This window comes from Callithrix jacchus, chromosome 1, assembly GCF_049354715.1.
Source record: "Callithrix jacchus isolate 240 chromosome 1, calJac240_pri, whole genome shotgun sequence".
Lineage (NCBI taxonomy): Eukaryota > Metazoa > Chordata > Mammalia > Primates > Cebidae > Callithrix > Callithrix jacchus.
The window spans coordinates 24,471,082-24,492,299 of NC_133502.1; the positions used below are offsets into that span (position 1 = coordinate 24,471,082).

A 21,218-nucleotide genomic window follows, 5' to 3' on the forward strand; every position below is an offset into this window, starting at 1 on the left:
ATCTGGATGTGAAAAATGCAAGGAACTCTGCCCTTGATCTGCGCTCACACTGGATCTGCCCCGCTGTGTAACTATGAGCAGGCTAGGGAGTATTCACATTTTTACTGTCAGCCTAGTAGTTTCTCTGCCCCGTGTAACAGCTGTGCCGCTGAAGACGAGAACCCACCGGAATAGCAATGCGGTGTCTGTGATAGCGGCTCCGGGCCTGCTGGAACGAATGCAGCACTTCTGTCAGTACTATTCATGCCTTTTCTAAATGTGCACACAGAAATCTGCATTGGATTGTTAGCATCGTGACTGTAAGAAGGATCTTTTCATCCCAGCATAAATCATTAACTCCTGAAGAAAATACTCATCTTGCTCTTGATCTTCCTCCTTTTTTCTGATTCCTCTGGGAGTTAAAGATGTATGCTAACTTGCTGGAGAGTTTTGCCTTATTTTTGCATTGCTCAAAGTTATTGCAATCATTATTGATCTACATCCAATTATGTACATGTATGAATATGCATGTCGATTATTTTGGTACATACACATAGGCATACATGCATGCATAGATAGTTTTTGGAGTTGTCTATATGTGTGTGTAAGTTCATATACTTTGGAAAAATGTTGCAAAGATATTGAAAGAAAACATATTTACATCCATTCCTAAATTGATGGTGAAAGTTCCCTTTTATGCGTCTCTCTACATAGGACTTTGGCCTTATTTAACCTCTAGAACATGCATTCTTACCTGATTGCACTTATTTTCTAGACTACTTTTATATCCAAAGGCAACTGTTTTAGATCCAGAGGCAGTCTGTGATCCTGGAACACAGTCAAGTTGTCCATCTTCATAAGGAAAGCCTCAGTCTTGTCTAAATTAGTTAAGAAAAGCAAGTGCAATTTCATTGCATACAGTTGCATATGGCAGCTCCTCTTTTTCTTAAATTAATCTATGTCCAATCCGTTCCTCCTCCTCTTTGGCCTCTTCCTGGGGCCCCCTTTTTCTAGAGCTTACTACTGTTCTCACCACTCCTGCCTTTTTCTCTGCTCCAGCTGCCAGAGTGCCTTAGCACCGCGAGGCTGGTCTTGCCGTCCCCATGTTCATTACCCTCTGTGACTTTCACTAATTCCTGGGATGAAGCAGCTCTTCCTCAGGCTCAGGACCCTTTGCCAGCTCCTTCAGTACCCCCTGATGCCGCTTCCTCCCACCTCCTCCACACCAGGCAGATTCCAGGGCCTCCCACACACCCATCTCCTCCCCACCATCCAGCCCTCACCGTGTCCTTCCTGAGACATCTCCCCCAACATCCCACAGGACTGCCTTTTAAAATTATGTGCAATTTCAAATTCAGTGTGACCTCTTCAAGGAGGACTCCTCGGACCATCTAATGTGAAGTTTTTCTCTTTTCAAAGCGTTACGCTTTTCCCTTCACGTACATTTTGTAGTTGTAATTTCTTATTTCTGTCCTAACTTCTCCCCGGTGTAGAGGAGGTCACAGTATCATTCCTTTGTTCCTCTTTGTGCTAAACCTCTGCCACAATGACCAACAAAGAAGATAAGGAAGGGAAATGCGGCACATTATTGAATAGATGTCATCAGATGTATCCATTATCCACTGGAATTCCTCCTGCTTCCCAGTGGTTTTCATGCCAGATTCTGCTTCTGATTTATCAGCTGTGTGACCCTAGAAAAAGCACATGTCCTCTATGGGCCTCACATTCTTCATCCATTCATTAAGAATGTTGGGCTGTAACAATGAATGCCAAAGTTCAAAAAATAATGCTATTCAGCAGAAGAACCTTCAGAAAGAAATATGTGAACGAGAACTCTGACTCCTAAAGCCAAGGAAAGCCGAGTGTCTTTGCTGAGAACAGCGCAGACAGACCCAGCGCGTTCCACACTCACCTGCGCGCCTCCCCAGCCCCAAGGGAAGCTGGTAGGAAGTTACATGGTCTCCACGGCCCCTAGATATGTTACTAAGGGCACTAATGAGGGACACTTAGCTGCAGAGGAGGTGCAGGACCAAACTATCCTCGTATATTTAATTCCCTCAACCACTCTCTGAAGTACATCCTGTCTTTCATCACACGGAGAATGAAAAGCAGCTTCATGATGTTAAGGAAGAAAAATATTCAAGAACTCACAGATAGGAAGATGTACGACTGGGATTTAAACACTCCAGTTCACCCAGCTGAATACAAATAATTGATACTTTAGAGTTAGATGAGCTTGCATTTTCTAACCTTCAAAGTGGGGAAGCTCAAATTACTGTCTAAGATATTTACCTGAATTTGCAGGACCGATGAATGCAGAATTAAAAACTGCTGGGATCAAGACCCGCAGTTCCTTTGCCTGAGGGCTGTGGTAAAGGCAGCACCACTTCCTCTGTTTTCATGCCTCTCTCTGAGCTGTCAGTCTAGGTAGCGCTTTGTGCCTATGAAACTCCTCGTAGTGGAACTCGGCGTATAATGTTAAAAAGTTGATATCAAACAATTTCAGAATTGTTTTGACAACCCAGGAAACACTGGCATAGCTGGAACGTTATGACTTCTATTTTTATCAACAAAAAGCACCAGTTTTTGGATACAACTCTTGAACGATTTAAGTTGATAATTCTGACAGATCAACGCCTTAAAGCTATGTCTCTAACCCAACATGGAATAACTGCTTTTAGTAAGACTATATTATGTGCTTTTTGTAGGTTAATTTATAGGGTTTTTGTAGGAAAGATATTTGGAAGTGTTTTTCCTTTAAATGCTGCAAAGTAGATAAGATAATGAACTCAGGGTGTTTGAATTTGTGCATCTTGGTGGGGAAGGGGAGAGGCTTGTTCTGGATATTTCTGAGATCTAGATTGTTTTTTCTTTTTTGAGACAGGACCTAGCCCTGTCACCCAGGCTGGAGTATAGTGGCACTATCATGGTTCACTGCAGCCTCAAACCCTGGGCCTCAAATGATCCTCTCGCCCAGCCTCCTGAGTAGCTGGGACTACAGGGCAAATTGCCATGCCCAGCTAATAGAATATTTTACAAATTAGTTTTTAATAAACATGCATGTATTGGAATATTGTGTTTCCTGCTTATATAAATGGTTTGAACTCCAGTGCCATAAACTGCCATGCCACCATTCTAACTAGAATTCATAACAAACCATGCTCTGACCTTTCAACAGGCCTACTACTCAATTTGTGTTTCTATTATTGTGTGTGTGTGTGGGGGGGGGGGGTGTTTTGGTTTTTTGTTTTTTTCTGAGACAGAGACTTGCTCTGTCACCCAGGCTGAAGCGCAGTGGCTCTATCTTGGCTCACTGCAACCTCCACATCCTGGGTTCAAGCAATTCTTGTACCTCGGCTTCCTGAGTAGCTGGGATTACAGGCGTGTGCCATCATGCCCAGCGAATCTTTTTTTGTATTTTTAGTAGAGGTGAGGTTTTGACACGTTGGTCTCAAACTCCTGATCTCAAGTAATCCACCTGCCTTAGCCTCCCCGTGCTGGGATTGCAGGTGTGATCCACCACACCAGCCTGTGTTTCTATTATTAATGTATTGGGTTTAGAAAGTCTGGGGAGAAAATAAACTGACTTTGTGAATTCACGGGAAAGATTACATTTTGCGAAATGTTTGCTAATGTTAGAAAAAAAATCCTAAATTTAGTTTTATTAAAAACGTTTAGTATTTTTAATACTATACTTACTTGATAAGCAGAAATATTTATGTTTGAATTATTTAGCAATGGTATGCACTATTAATAATATATAATACCAGATACAAATACAAAATGCAAATATAAACATAGGCTACAAACATGAATACAAATATCAATTATTAAAACTTTACTAGGAGTATCAGACAACTCACATTGATACCAATATTCTTGTTCCATTGCTCCTCTGTGTGTGACGTTAAAAAACACTACTACTCTATTACATCAAATGTCTGCTTTCCTCAGTATATTCTGTGTACATCAAATTAAAGTTGCCCATTTCTAATTTGAAAATAATGGATTTTCATTTAATTAAAGAATCCAAATTCATCTTTTTTATTTGAAATGTTGCACAGTCTTTAAACTTTCACAGCATATTAAATTGAATAGGAAAGCATTTTTTCTTTATGACAGTGATTTTAATCTCATAGCTACCTTGATCTTAAAAGTAATATAGAGCAGAATAGAAAGAGCTAGAATCTACTTTTAAAATGTAGCCTCATCCTGAATAAATGCAGAATCTAAATTCCATACACATTTCTTCCTTACCATGCCAACAATGGTAACATGAGAAGTTTTGTTTTAGCTTAGGGAACACGACAAACATATGAGTAGTTCAACTGCCTGTCTTTCAGAGGACAGCGAACAGTACAGAGCCGACTCAGTTATCAGTAGGGAATGAGAAGAGTCAACACGCTGACATGATCTTGGCATACCTAATGCCTCAGTGACAAGGTAGCAAATGGGGTGTGTGCCTCTGCACACCAGGGAGGGTAGAACAGAAATTCTCATCTGAATACATTGCTCTGTGACTTCAGATGTTTTATTTTTCTTTTTCATTGAACCATTTCATCTTTTAACTACAGTTCTTAACTCAGGCTGTCTTTAAACTTTTGACAGGTAATTAAAAGTGGAACATCCAGTTGTGAAGAAAGTTGATTGGAAAGCAGTTAGAATTGATCATACTTCCTGTTCTTCCCCAGGTCAAGCTAATGCCCCCAGCCCCAAATGATGACCTGGCAACACTCAGCGAACTCAATGACGGCAGCCTACTCTATGAGATTCAGAAGCGCTTTGGGAACAATCAGATCTATGTGAGTGCCCTGGAAATTACCTTTGCACTGCTTTTGTCTTGCTGCATATTTTTATCACCCTTCAGTGCTTCAAATGTTGCAAGTAAAGGGCTCATTGGAGCTTCTGGTTGTGGTGATGGCTAAGTTGAATTTCTTAAGGTGAGTTCAGTTTCGTTCTGGCTCAGTTATAACGCAAATTCAGCACAGTTCCACATTTTGGAGTTCCATATAAACTAATACCCCGAGGACAGACACTAGTACTGCTACTAAACTTCCTGTTGTCATCGGAAGATCTTGCTAGAACCAGCAGGATCTGCACATGACTTATAAAAATGCTGTCTTTTCTTATACTTTTCTTGAACCTCCTAGATCAGGAACAGGAAGTGAAAGAGCCTGCATTGACTATGGATGTGAGCCGGCCTCTCTATTTGCATGAGAAGAGAAACTGTTGTGGCTCAGAATTTCCAAGAAATGTCTTTGTAAAGTAAATAATTTATTCACAGATTCCTGATAGTAGAATACAAAAATGTTGCTCAAATGGTAAACAGCATGGAGAGTTTATTTACTGTGGTTCTATCCTCATTTGAGTGTTACTTTCCCAACACTGATAACAATTTAGACACCTTGTAATATCAAAAGCCATCTCTTTTTCTTCTTCTTTTTCTCTTTCATTCTCTGATTTTGTTAAATTCTATGCAGAGCACAGAGCAATTCAATCAGAATGTCTATAGAGAAATCTGATTATGCATATACCCAGTATTCCTTTTCGATAACACTTTTTTTTTCTGGTCTAATGAGAAACTGATTAAGTAATTTTCATGTAAATGTGAAATCTGAGATTTCCTTACAAGTAATAAATTGTCAAATACTGATTAGCCAATGAAAATGCAATGAAGCATCTTCATGCTTAAATAAATTGTATGCCACTGTAAATACACTTAAAATTAAATACTTCTGTCAAAATTAATGAAATCATTTCATTGGCATAAAGTGGTGAGACCTGATTACTTTGGTCTCTGTTACCACCCTGTTACTTTTGTAAAGTGTGTATTTTTATTCCATTTTCTCATCTTTTTCCCAGTATTGCAGTGATTTTTTTTTTACTCTTAATTATAGAAAGCTGGAACTGCCTGAATTATTTTGTCTTTCTTTAACCCTTTGTGCCTTTAAAGTGACATTTCATCTACATATGCATTTAATCTGCTTCTTTCCACCCCCGTGGTAAGCACCCTCATCAAAGTCATTGCCTTCCCTTCTCTAACAGCCTCCTAACCTTCTAGAGGACACTTCATCATTTCTGTTCAATTCAGTCTCACAATGAACTAGAGTAATTTTTATAAAGCACAAATGTAATCTCAAAACTCCTAGTCTTAAATCTTCCTAAGCCCACCACTTTTCATGGGACAAACACCACAGCCCTTATTCCAGAGTCTGGAATCCTCGTGATCTGCTCCAAACAGTCACTGAGGACTCTTTTCCACTGATGTCTAAATTACTTGATTATTGTCTGCCTTTCTGCATCAAGGACTTTCCATAGACTGTTTTTTTTTGTTTGTTTGTTTCCCATGAAGTCCTCTTTCTACTGCCTAAAATACTTAGCTTTATAAACTCCCACTCAAATAGTCTCCATTTTTTAAGTCAGCCTTTCCAGAGCTTCCAGATTACACCATCATGGACTATGTTTTTTTAGAGAATTTATCACAGTTTGTTATTCTGTGACTTATGGGTGGTGTGTTAACGTTGGGTTCCGGGACTGCTCAAAAGCCAAACACCGGAGATGAGGTTGATGGGAGGAACAGTAGGTTTACTTGGAAAGCCAGCAAAACTGAGAAGATGGTGAACTTGTGTTCTAATGAAACTTCTCCAATTTTTCAGGCCGCCCAGATGGTGTTTATGGGAGGGACATTTGCAGAAGAGGAGGGTGTTGGTATCAAAAGGTGAATAAGGCCTATAGACCTCTAGGGACCAGGGAGGGTCTGAGGAATCAGGAACTTTGTCCTTGTCGGGCTACAACTCTCCTAGAAATATTTAACAAAACATAGTCGTTTACACACTTTTCCTGTAATCCCAGAGTTAGTTCTGAAGAGTACATGACGGCTGTTTTTGCATTATTATCTCAGTGGTTTAAGATGATCCTAACCCACATGCAAGAACATGAAAAGCCACTTAACAAAATGGAATTAGGTATGTAAGTTTTTCTGCCTTTTCACTCTTAAACCGCAGATACTTCCTATGTTTTTATCAAACTCCTGCCTTTAGCTTCTCCATACAGTGGACTATCTTCTTAAATAATATTTTTATACTCAGTTTCTCTCTCTTTCTTGATAGTCTGAGCTACGAACACTGCTCTCTGTTTTGCTAACATTCGTATAACATAAATTTGCCACTGTGTGAGGCATGGGTTTCCTCTGCTCAATTCCTAAAGTCCAGAAAAGCTCAATTGATTAGGATCAATTGTGTGATAGGAATGCTATACATTATGGTATCTGAAAACACATCTAACAGTAGACAAGCAATTGACACATTATGGATTAAACAGTAATGCGTGCTTCCCAATACATTGTCTGTGGACTAGTAGAGATATGAATTTTTTATTAATAGTGCGTAATGAAAATAAGTGTTTTTATAGAAGCTCTTCCAGCAGTCCGTTGGCTTAATTCCTATCTGTTGGAGCTAATAAAAATCAGAGCTTGCACTTCAAATGACTTTTAATCACATCTTTCTAGTAGTTCATTATATTATGTTTTACAAAGGTATCAGTTCATAATTAATTGGGACTGAAAGCAAGTGATCCTTCCCTACAAATAGGAAAGCACCAGGTTAGTAGAAATCTCAAAATCCGAATTTGGTCATCTGAGCTCTTCCATCCTGCACTTCTCATGGCCTGTCCACCCCGGCTCACGGCAGCCCCACGCTTGTCGCTTGTCGGGCCAATGCACTTGGTAAGACTGTTGGTACTTGTTTTCCTTCCACACTCCACACCTGATTTCCAGGCAAATGTCACCAGCCCTACCTTCAAGTTACACCCAGAAGATCACCCCCACTGCTGCCTCCAGACACATATCTTATTACAGTGATTGCGTTTTGCACTTGCATTTTGTACTGCAAATAAGTGTCTGGGCTTCTCTTGATCTCTCTTCTGTCTATTCGCAGCAGAGAAGCCAGAGTAACATTGTTAGAATGTACGTTGCATTATGACACATCTCTGCTAAAAGGATGTCCGGTTCACTAACTAAAGCCAGAGTCTCAGGAAAGGCTCATAAAGCCTCCACTCTTTCCTCTTGCCTTTGGCATTTCTGACGTCACATGCTGGCACCCTCTCCTGGGTGCCTCTGTGCTGGCCACATTGCTGGAGTGTGGCCAGCACTCTGTGCAGGCCTTTGCCTGAGTAGTTTGACCACCGTTTGCCTGTTCCTCCCTCCGCTCAGGTCTTCACAGCAGTGTCATCGCTTCTGGAGGCCAGCTGCCTAGTCTATTATTTCTTTTGTGAGACAGAGTTCCGCTCTTGTTACCCAGGCTGGAGTGCAATGGCGCGATCTCGGCTCACTGCAACCTCCGCCTCCTGGGTTCAGGCAATTCTCCTGCCTCAGTCTCCTGAGTAGCTGGGATTACAGGCACACGCCACCATGCCCAGCTAATTTTTTGTATTTTTAGTAGACATGGGGTTTCACCATGTTGACCAGGATGGTCTCGATCTCTTGACCTTGTGATCCACCCGCTTCCGTTTCCCAAAGTGCTGGGATTACAGGCGTGAGCCACCTCACCCAGCCTGTCTGGTCTGTTTTACACCACAAAATGCACTTCCTATTTTTTTGCCTTGATATGTTTCCTCCACAAACTTACCACTCTCTAACATACTGTATATTTTTCTTATTTAGATTCTTATAAATACCATGTGCTGATTCTACTCTCTCTCTCTCTCTCTCTCTCTCTCTCTCTCTCTCTTTCATGCCCATACTCACTAGAATGCAAGCTCTATAAGGGAAAGAATTCTTGTTTCATTCACTGCTATATATGACCCATAATAGGTTCCCAATAAATATTGAATAAGTGAGTAGACTTCTTCCACCAAATTCTCATTTTTAGACAAGAGAAAGACGTTAATATTTATTTATCCATAGCAAACAACTGAAGGTTGAGCGATGACTTTTTTCAGAACAAAGATAAAATATTTTAGCTGACTTAATCATTCGACCAGGATTTTCATCTCTTTTTGCTATAGTCTGATTTGTTTTATAATGTGATCTTTCAAACAGATTGTAAATTGCTTTTTTCTAAGTGTATAACCTTCTATTTGGATGTTAGATTAGGGAGTTTCCACAGGCTGTAGTATTAGGAAGTTCTCAAACCTTCAAACAGAAAATGAACTGCAGGTGATGAGACACATGCTTACCAGGAAATGCACAGAATACAAGCATTGCATTCTCTAAATACTTACTGCCAACAGTACCAGAGATAAGAGAATATTCAGTCAAATTCCCTTATGGACAGCAAAGAACTTTGCTGGAAGTATTAATTTTACAAGGGCATTAGTGGGACTTGAGACTCATTTTTTAAAAAGCCACAAAATAAACACAAGACCTCCTGTAACATCTGGTTAGCCAAGAGAATTCTAAAACAAATATATTGTAATTGGCACCAAGCAAAGCAGAGCAATGAAACATTGCTTGGAAGCTCCTGGTACACAGCCTGGCTCATTTCAGCCACTTAACATGCCGCTTGGGGTGACCCAGGTTGATGTAGCAGAGCCTCTTTTTTTTAACTTTTATTTTCGGTTTGGGTTGTAAAGATTTGTTTCATAAGTAAACATGTGTCATGGGGGTTTGTTGTACAGATTATTTCATAGCCCAGATATTAAGCTCAGTACCCAATAGTTATATTTTCTGCTCCTCCCCCCATTCCAGCCTCCTGACCCCAGTGACTATTGTTTCCTTCTTTGCGTTCATAAGTTCTTACCATTATAGCTCCCACTTATAAGTGAGAACATGACTTTGGTGTTTTGCTTCTGTGTTAGTTTGCTACGGATGATAGCCCCCAGCTCCATCCGTGTTTCCAAAACAGAGATGATTTTGTCATTTTTTGTGGCTGCATTGTACCCCACGATGCATATGTACCTTTCTTTCTTTATCCAATCCGTCATTTATGGGCATTTAGCTTGATTCTGTGTCTTTCTATTGTGAATAGTGTTGCAATGAACAGTCATGTGCATGTATCTTTATGGTAGAATGATCCATATTTCTCTGGGTGTATACCCAGAAATGGGCTTGCTGGGTTGAATAGTAGCTCTGCTTTTAGCTCTTCGAGGTATCACCATACTGCTTTCCACAATGGTTGAACTAATTTACACTCCCGCCCACAGCGTATAAGCGCTGCACATTATGACCATCTGTTCTTGGACAAAGCTGACAAAAACAAGCAATGGGGAAAAGACTCCCTCTTCAATAAACGGTGCTGGGATAACTGGCTAACCATATGCAGAAGAGTGAAGCTAGACCCCTCCCTTACCCCGTACACCAAAATCAACTCAAGATGGATTGAAGACATCAATGTAAAACCCAAAACTGTAAAAACCCTGGAAGACAACCTCGGCAGTACCATCCTGAACAGAGTAATCGCCAAAGATTTTATGACAAAGATATCAAAAGTAATCATAACAAAAACAAAATTTGAAGTGGGATCTAATTAACCTTAAGAACTTCTGCACAGCAAAATAACTGTCTGCAGAGTAAACCGACAACCTACAGAATAGGAGAAAATAATTGTAAACTATGTATCTGATAAACGTCTAATATTCAGCATCTATAAGGAACTTGAATTTACAAGACAAAGCAACACCACTAAAAAATGGGCAAGCCTGGGTGTGGAGGCTCATGCCTATAATCCCAGCACTTTGGGAGGCTAAGGAGGGTGGATCACTTGAGGTCAGGAGTTCGAGACCAGACTGACCAACATGGTGAAACCCTCTCTCTACTAAAAATACAAAAATTAGCAGGATGTCATGGTGGGCATCTATAATGCCAGCTACTGGGGAGGTTGAGGCAGGAAAATCACTTGAACCCAGGAGTTGGAGGTTGCAGTGAACTAAGATCATGTCCTGCACTCTAGCCTGGGTGACAGAGGGAGACTCCATATCAAAAAAAAAAAAAAAAGTGACAAAGGACATGAACAGACATTTCTCAAAAGAAGACATACATGCAGCCAATAAACATATTAAAAAAACCTAAACATCACTGATCATTAGAGAAATACAAATCAAAACCACAGTGAGATACGGTCTAAGTGGCTATTATTAAAAAGTATAAAAACAGGCCGGGCACGGTGGCTCACACATATAATCCCAGCACTTTGGGAGGCCGAGGCAGGTGGATCATGAGGTCTAGAGATCTAGACCATCCTGGCCAACATGGTGAAACTCCATCTCTATTAAAATAAAAAAATTAGGTGGGCATGGCAGCGCATTCCTGTAATCCCAGTTACTCAGGAGGCTGAGGCAGGAGAATCACTTGAATCAGGGAGTCAGAGGTTGCAGTGAGCTGAGATTGCGCTACTGTACTCCAAACCTGGGTGACAGAGGGTCACTCTATCTCAAAAAAAAAAAAAAAAAGTCAAAAAAAATATATTTTGGCCAAGGTTGTGGAGAAAAGAAAACATACAAACTGTTAGGTCCTGTGTTTAAGAGCATTTCAAGAGGCTAATGTTGACAAGCTGGTGTCAGAGATTGAGATTTCTCTCATTTCAAGGATATCTGAAGTTACATAAATGCATACATTTTCCTCAAGCTAATAGTACCCCCTGCCTGCTTATCCAGAGCTTCATCTATGACATACTGTGTTATGCTATGCAATACCTGCTATGTAGTTCCAGATCATTCCACTCCATCTAAAAGACCCTTTTGAGTTCTTAGCAAGTATGCTGTGGGGGAAAAGAACCTTAATATATTAGAAAAATGAGTTGAAGGAATTCTCATTATTTTTCCAATTTATGAAATTATTTATCTGCAGTACCTTTAAAATGCTCCATTTCATTAAAATAGCCTCCTTCCTTTTGAAGATTTGTACAAAATTATACTCTATGACTTTACAGTAACATTAATTCACATTATTATAAATCACTTTTGTTTGTCTCAAAATGGGTTTTCAAAGACAGTCTCAAATACCTTCAAAAATCAGACCCCCAATTTAAAAATTATATTACCTCAATAGAAAAATGCAATTTTAGAGGTGTTAATTTTTTGCTTTATAAATGTCTTATCTTCTTTAATCAACACATTTCTAAATTCACTCATGATCTGCTTTCTAGCTCCGTTTTTCTCCTCTGGAATGTAACAGTAGTTTTCAGATACTACAGTAGTAAGATCCTCTTCAGATGTATTGTTTCACTTTTATTTCTTATTTACTTGGGTGTAGAAAACTGAGCAATCCTTCTTTTAGATAAATATTTTATTGAATATCAACACAAAACAGAATAATGCACAACTCATTAGTGTGGGGCTTAATGAACTTTTATTTCATGAACACATCCATGTAACCTGCAGCTTCAAAATGAAATAGAAGAGAAGGTCCTTCCCCAATCCACACTTAGTCATGACAAAATATTCTGACCTTTACCATAGATTGGTTTTGTCTGTGTCTTTTAACTTTACATAAATGCAATCTCTTTTGTAGTATTCCTTTCATTATGTTTCTAATAATTTCAGCTATACTATTGCTTATAAGAGCAACTAATTTTGTTAATGTACAGTAAACTACTAATTTATCCACTCTACAGTTGAGGAACCTTTGAGTTATTTCCACTTTTTTTGGTAATTATGAATAGTGTAGACAGTTTTACACCTTTTTTTTTTTGGCCCACAAAAATATTTCTCTAGGGCCATTAAAAATGAGTTTTCTTTCTTTTTCTTCTTGATATATAGGAGTTTTTACATATTCAAGATATTCTTTTTGTTGAGAGACATACATGTTGAGAGCATTTTCTTCCAGTTTATGGCTCATATTGTACTCTTCAAATAGTGTATTTAAATGAAGAAAAGTGTACAGTTTTTCAGATTATTTATGGTTCATATTTTTTGTGGCCTGTTTAAGAAAACTTGGCCTTGGTTAAGAACATATTTTCCTACATTTTCTTTATAAAGGTTGATTATTTTAGCATTTACATTTAAAGTATTTTGGAGCTGATCATAATTCTTAAAGACACATTCCCAATGCAATAATTCAGAATGTTGAAATCTCAAAAGATCGAAATCCCCAAAAATCAAAATCCCCAAAGTCTAAAATCACAAATATCTGTAATCCTGCACATCACAATCCTGAAAGAATAAAATTCTGATTGTTAAAATCCTGAAATCTGAAATCTGAATTCTGAGAAAGGGATTATTGTGTTTTTCATTGTATGCAGAAGAATTGCATCATGATTTTCACTTGTAGAATTTGGACTTTAGGTATTTCACTCTTCTGGGATTTCAGTGTCCAGGATTATGTTGTTTAGGATGGCATTTTTTGGGATTATGGCCCAAACCCAAGGCAGATTATATTACCCATGTGGAAATGATTTCACAATGGTAAAAGGAGGATCCAGATGAACATTTTTCCCACATGGGTCTCCCCACTGCCTGGCCACAGCATCTTTGTCCTAAACAGGTGACCACAGGGGGTGGGTTCATGTTCTAGGATCTGTCTTCTTTTGTATTGGTCCATGTGTTCATAAACCAATTCCAAAATATCTTAATTATTACAGCTATATAGTCAGTCCTGACAAATAGTCCCCTAAGTTTGTTCTTAAACATGTATTAGCTAATCATGACTTTTGATTCAGGTATACTTTAAAGTCAATTTAACAATTTCAATTGGATTTTTATTGGTATGGCATCAGATACGTAGATTAAGTGGAAATAATTGAGATTTTTACAATATTCGATTTTCCATTTGACAGAATGTTATAGCCCTTCTTTGGCCGTCTTTCATTTCTCTGGAGCAATTTTTACTTTTTAGTGTAGAAGTCTTTCCCATATGTATTAAATTTGTTTCTCAACATTCTTCATGTTTTGAGGACATAATAAATGTTTGCCTGTTTGTTTGTTTAATGGAAAACCAGAAGAAAAATTTATTTTCTAATTGTTCATGGGTAATATATAGAGAATACAATTTTGATATTTTTATATTTGTTTTTTATCCATGAAACTTGCTAAAGTTATATGTCAGTGTCAATTTATATAAACATTCCATTGGTTTTCACCGTCAATGTCATATAGTCTGCAAATGATTAATTTGATTTCTTTTTTTCTTACATTATTTCATGAGATAGAACTTCACTACAAAGACTGGAAGTGGCAATAATAGGTGCCCTGTATATTGCCAATCCCAGAAAAAAAGCTTTGAGTGTTTCAACATTAAGAAAGTTCTTTTCAGTAGCTATGCCATAGGTATCATTACTTTCCATTAGATTAAGGAAGTCTCATTATATTCATGGTTTTCAAAGTTATTTTTTAATCAATAATAAGCAATGGATATTGTTAAATGCTTTATCTCCATTTACAGAGATGATTATGTGTCTTTTTAAGGCATTTCTTTTAGTATTATTAGTTACAAGAGTTGATTTTCAAATATGAAATCGAACTTGCATTTCTAGAATAAAGCTACTTGGCTGAAATGTATTATCATTTTTACAAAATTGCTGGGTTTAATTTTTTAATATTTTGCTTAGGATTTTTACATGTATTTTAATAAGAGAGTTCAGTCTGTTATTTTCCTTTATCACAATATTTCTATTAGATTCTAATGTCAATTTTATGTGATGTTCTTAAAATGGGAAGTGTTTCTTTTCTGTTATTTTCTGAAATAATTTGAAGAATATTTGTTTATTTTGTATATTAATGTTGGGAAAAATTTACCAGTGATGTCTGTTTTCTTTGTGGAAAAATATTTTAGACATAGATTCAGCTTACTTTATAGGGAAATAACTAACCAGAATTTCTGTCTCTTATTGTGTTAGTTTTGGTATGATGTATTTTCCTAGGATCGTTGTCTACTTGACCTAAATTTCCAAACTTAGTGGCCACAATATGGTTCCTAATACCATCTTCACCTGTTTTTATGTCTGTAGGGTCTGTAGTGATATTATATTATTGATTGCTATTGGTAGTTTGTGCATTTCCTCTTGTTTTCTGAATCAATTGTGCTGGGGTAAATTGTAATTTTTTCAAAGGATCACCTTTTGACTTTTTTCTCCCTATTTCATTGATTTATGCTTTACTTTTGATTATTTTATTTATTTTACTCGTTTATTTCTTTATAATTGACATACTTTTTAAAACTCCTTGAAGTTGATACTTAAATCGTTAATTATGACTCCTTTTTTTCTTTCCTAACTTGTATTCTAGATTAAAATTTTTATCTGAAGTAGACCTTTAGTTGCATCACACAAGTTATGATATGTTATAATAGAAATATTCTTATTTGCCTTTTAATTCCTTTTTAACTCATGAGTTATTTGCAGATAAATTGAAAGATTTCCTAATGTTTGCCGATTTTTTAGGTATCTACTAGTGACTTCAATATCTTTTTAATTAAAAATAAGCTTTTTTTTAATTGCATATTTTTATGGGCTACAACATGATTTTTGTTTGATGGTTTTTTTGTTTTTGTTTTTGCATTCTTGAGACAGGATCTCACTCTTTCACCCCGGCTGGAATTCATTGATGAGACATCAGCTTACTGCAGCCTCAACTTGCCAGGATTTAACTGTATCATTTCTTATATGTTCAGTGAAATAAACCTGTTTTATTTAATTTGAATTATTTAATTCATTTAATATTTTAAATTCCAAACTTTAAAAGAAATTACAAAATATTTAAAAATTACAAAATATTAAAATAGATTTTTTCTCATTTTTTTACATTTGATACACTGATTTTTTAATTATATAATTTTTATTTTTTAAAGATGCTATTTATCTGAGTCGTGAACTGTTGGCCTCCCTTTTTTCACAGACATTCATTGGGGACATCCTTTTGCTTGTTAACCCATACAAGGAGCTTCCAATTTATTCTTCTGTGGTGAGTACAAAATTTTAAATATCATTGAATAATGTATAGTAATACTCTCTAGACATACATATTTGTATCAAATAACTAAAAAAATTAAGGCAAACTTCTAAAAAAAATTTTTAAATTCTGAATTGAATGATTGCATAGTAGTGACTTTAATTCATTTTGAGGCAACGTTGAAAATCAGTTATTTTATCAAAAGGTTTCTTTGCACTTAAAATGCGTAATTTGTTTATGACTATACCCATTAGACAGACTTCTAAAGTTAAATACTATATGAATATATTTCCCATACATTCCTGACTAACTCGAGATAACTTGGCTTAGAGCCGTTATTTGAACATGTGACTTGTTTCTGAAGAGGTCGATGATGTTACAGCAATGGGAATAAGAAAGGGAAATAGTTCATGTTCACATTTTTCCAAATGACTTGCCAGGTTTAATTATGAGGCCCTAAAAATTAAAATAGAAATTGCTTGTAGAAAATTATTCCATTCAATTAAAAATTCAGTATGATCTTTGAGTAGAAGTGAGTCAAAAATACTATATCATAGGAGTTTTTTGTATGTGTAATTGCAAGGCTAGTCCCACTAATAGAGAACAGGAGCCAGAAACCAGGAGGCAGGTGGCGAGTATATGTTTCTGAACCCGTGGGTCATTCATAGATGTTGGGGGGCAGGGAGGAGGAGGAGGAGGAGGAGGAGAGAGAGAGAGAGAGAGAGAGAGAGAGAGAGAGAAAGGAGAGAGAGAGAAATGCTTCCAAGTTCTAGGAAATCAAATATGTATTTTCACAGAAATAGTTCATGAGAACAAGAGCGTATCCCCTCACCACCCCACCCTTCACTCATCTTATCAAAAGTCAATTCTGGCTGGACTCAGTTGTTCATGCCTGTAATTCTCGCACTTTGGGGGACCAATGCTGGTGAATCACTTGAGGCCAGGAGTTTTAGATGAGCTTGGGCAACATAATGAGACACCCATCTCTACAAAAAAAGAAAAAAAAAAGTAACCAGCCATGGCGGTGTGTACCTGTGGCTCCAGCTACTCAGGAGGCTGAGGCAGGAGGATCACTTGGGCCCAGAAGGTTGAGGCTGCAGTGAGCTGCTATTACATCACTGCGCTCCAGTGAGCTGTGATTATATTACTGCACTCCAGCCTGGAAGACAGATTGAGATCCCATCTCTAAATAGAATAAAGTAAAGTTAAATTTAATTTAGAATTCAGTGCCTTGGTTACATTAAAGCTGTGCTGAAACCTTCCTACTCCCCTCATTCATATGCCTCCTATGCCACCCTCACCGTGTGCAATTGAAGGGTCTATGTGAGCATGAGAGACTAGACCCATGATCATTTCAGGAGTTGTGTCCAAGGACTGAAATTAATCACACATATGGTTATTAAATGGTTTTGAGAAAAAGCTCAGTTCTGTATCTTTCACTTTGTTGTTGAATCCTAATATTTATGTGAATATGTGTGTTGAAGTATGATACAAACATTGCATAACATGCAAATATTAAATGTTCTGTTCAACTACTGTATACAAAGTGACGACCCTCTTAAGACCATCGTGCAGAAGAAAAAGTAGAGCATTAGTAGGGTCACAGAGGTCTCTCATGTCCTGTCTGAGACATGACATACCTCCCCAAAAGACAGCACAATTCTGACTCCTATTGCCCTCCCCTTTGCATAGATGAACTTCCTATGGGTGAAATCTCTGTACCTAGCTGCTTCCTTTCAATATTATGGAAGGGAGATACACCCATGTTTGTGTGTGTAGTGATACAATAAATGCAATAGGTTATTTTCTTTTGTATTGCTATATAAAATTTCCTTTTGTGGATATATGGCTGTCTAATTAACTATTGATGGAGATTTTGTCTTTTGAAGCAAGAATACTACTGCTGTGAACAGCCTCACAAATGCTTTCTCGATAACATATGTACGTCTTTTCTTGGAAAGAATGGAATTGGTACATCACAGTGTATACATACATTGAGTTTTGATAAATACCGACAGTTTTCTGAATGGTTGTACTAAGGTATATCTACAATTTAATACAGAAAGGGTTGCCTCTCTTCTTTGCTCAATTTTATTTGTCTATTTATCATTCTACTGGGTATATATAGTGGAATTTTATGGTTAATTTGTGTCTCTCTAACAAACAATGGTATTAACCACATTTTCACAGAATTACTGTACAGTTATATCATGTTTTGTGATGCATCTATTCCAGGATTTTATCCTGCTTTGAAATTAAAAAGTTTAAAATTGATTCATCTACCTTTTTTATTGACTTGAAAGATCTTTAAGCATTCTGGATTCTCAATGCTTATTGAAAATATCTTCTAAGAAGTAGGGGTCAAGATTCATTTTTTAAAAATGCATATAGATTTGACATAGTATTGTTTCTTAAAAAGACCATCCTTGCCCGGGTGCAGTGGCTCATGCCTATAATCCCAGCACTCTGGGAGTCCAAGGCGGGTGGATCACGAGGTCAAGAGACGGAGACCATCCTGGCCAACATGGTGAAACTGAAAAATACAAAAAATACAAAAACAATTAGCTGGGTGTGGTGGCGGGTGCCTGTAGTCCCAGCTACCTGGGAGGCTGAGGCAGGAGAATTGCTTGAACCCAGGAGGCGGAGGTTGCAGTGAGCCAAAATCACGCCACTGCACTCCAGCCTGGCACCTGGCAACAGAGCAAGACTCTGTCTCAAAAAAAAAAAAAAAAAAAAGAGAGACCGTCCTATCTCCAGGAGGTCATACTGGCACTTTTACATAAATCTGGTAACTATATATGAATGGATATAGAATTTCCACTGAGTTTCATTGGTCTTTCATAATATGTTTTTATGCCTTGTACTCTAAGTCAACCACCTTTGGTCTTCAAAATTGCCCTAGCAATTAATTCCTGGCCCTGTCCTTTAAGGTTTAGAATCATTTGTCAATTTTAGGGGCTGAGAGGAGTCCTCCTGGGATTTTGAATTTGATTGCATTACATTTACAATTCAGTTTAGAAACAGATAAAAAAAATGTTAGTAGTACTGAGTCTCTTAACCATATTCATTTATTTAGAGCTTTAAAATTTGAAATTTAGTGTCTCATCCTGCGTGCTCTTCTAGAAGCTATCTCGCATAGTGTTCATTAAATGTTTTTAAGTGTTGTTATAAATAATCATTTAAAAATTTTATTTTCCAAAGGTGTGTGCTCCCTGTATGTATAAAAACACAATAAAAAAATTTTACCTTAAATCCAGCAAGTTTGTAAAATTTATTTATTAGCTATCAAATTACCTAGTGTGTTTTAAAAATGCTCTGTGTACACAGTCTTATTGCCTGAAACAATAATAATTTTATTTATTTGTTTAAAATCCTATTATTAGTCTTTTCTTATGTTAATGGATTGGATCACAAGAACAATGTCAGATACTATTCGTAATTTCATTTAAAAATACATATATATCTGATCTCAGGAGAAACTTTTAGTAATTAAACCTTAAATATAAAAATGGCTATAAATTTTACATAAATACCAGTTATCAGATGAAGGAAAGTTCATTTTATTCTTATCTTAAGAAGGCTTTATTATAGAAAATGAATTTTATCAAATGTAAGTCTTTTTTCTTACCAGTTGTTGATAGGAATATTTTTCTCCTGTATTTTGCTTGTGAATTATATTTCCTGCTTCTGAAATATTAACTTACCTTGCATTTTTGATGTTTTATCCTTTTCTTTATATTACTGGAGTCTTAAAATAATATTTTGCCTAGGGCATCTTGCTCATGACAAATATAAGCCTCCAATTCTTTTTTCGCTTAAAAAAATCTGCTATAGCAAAATTATGCTGGTTTCATAAAGAGAATACTGTTTTCTAGTCTCTAAGTTTGTAAATTTAATATTATTTCTCTCTTAAATGTTTAGAAGAATTCACAACTGAAACCATTAGGACCTGGTAATTTCTATTTTCTTTTCTTTTCTCTCTCTCTCTCTCTCCCTCTCTCTCTCTCTCTCTCTCTCTCTCTCTCTCTCTCATTCTTTTTTTCACCATTAGGACCTGGTATTTTCTTTTTCCTTCCCTCCCTTCCTTCCTTCCTTCCTTCCTTCCTTCCTTCCTTCCTTCCTTCCTTCCTTCCTTCCTTCCTCCCTCCCCCCTCCCTCCCTCCCTCCCTCCCTCCTTCCTTCCTTCCTTCCTTCCTTCCCTCCTTCCTTCCTTCCTTCCCTCCTTCCCTCCTTCCTTCCCTCCTTCCCTCCTTCCCTTCTTCCCTTCTTTCTTCCCTCCCTGCCTCCCTCTCTCTTTCCTTCCTTCCTTCATTCTTTCGAGACAAAGTCTTGCTCTGTCGCCAAGCTGGAGTGCAGTGACTCAATCTTGGCTCACAGCAACCTCTGCCACCTGGGTTCAAGCAATTCTACTACCTCAGCCTCCCAAGTAGCTGGAACTACAGGCACATGCAACCACACCCAGCTAATTTTTGTATTAGTAGAGACTGGGTTTCACCATGGATGGTCTCCGTCTCTTGACCTCGTGATCTGCCCACCACAGCCTCCCAAAGTGTTTTCTTTCCGAGAGGGTTTTAGTACTGCAGTTAATTTCTTTGACATACACAGAACAGTTCAAATTCTCTTTGTGTTAGTTTTTAATGACTGTACTTTTTAAGAATTATGTTACATTTGATCTTCAAAAGCTTTTGGCATGAAATAATTCATAGTTCACTTTATCTTTTTAATTTTTGTAGAATTTTGAGTGGCTCCTTTTTATTCCATGTATTGGTAATTTGTGACTTTTCTGACTTTTTAAAATTTCCCTCTTTCTAGTTTATTTGGGTATAATTTGATTATTGTTTATGTTGTATAGATATAGCCTTCATTTCCTGCCTTTTCTAAAATAAGTATTTGAGCCTTTTTTATTTTGCTTTAAATGTAACTTTACATGTTTGATATGTTATAAATTCATTATCAATTAGTTTAAGGTATTATCTGTTTCCATTGGTGATTTCTTTCTATGAAAATCTACCTGTAAGTGTGTATATATATGTATATGTGAGAAGTCTATAAAAATACAAACTGAATTAATCTTATTTTCTACTTTTGTTTCTCTTTGACCACAGCCTAGATAATTGGCTGGTGTATTTTAAATTCTCTTTTTGTTGCTTTAAATCTGCTGATAAAATCATTCCTTAAAATGTTGATGTTTGTTATGTGATTTCTTTCAATGCTAAAGTTTTCTTTTTATACTCTTAGGGTTCCCAGGTTTCTGGCAAAATTCATCTTCATCTTGCCACCTATTCTCTTGAACATTTTAATCAGTGTTATTTTTAATTCTGCGTATTGTGACTCTAATATTGGGTTCTGTTTCTACTGTGTGACTCTGTGTGTGTGTGTGTGTGTGTGTGTGTATGTGTGTTGCATTTACAAATAAGGAT

At 37.1% G+C, this 21,218-nt stretch overlaps 1 protein-coding gene across 7 annotated transcripts in view; it reads left to right on the forward strand.

Annotated features, from left to right (window-relative positions):
• The window catches only part of MYO16 (myosin XVI), a 773,187-nt gene that overhangs the window by 409,069 nt on the left and 342,900 nt on the right, over window positions 1-21,218 (forward strand). For all 7 annotated transcript variants that reach the window (XM_054249238.2, XM_017970444.5, XM_078347436.1 and 4 more), the window contains exons 11-12: window positions 4,671-4,781; window positions 15,745-15,810. In XM_054249238.2, coding sequence (XP_054105213.2) covers window positions 4,671-4,781; window positions 15,745-15,810 — 177 coding nt within the window. The remainder of the gene's footprint in view (window positions 1-4,670; window positions 4,782-15,744; window positions 15,811-21,218) is intronic.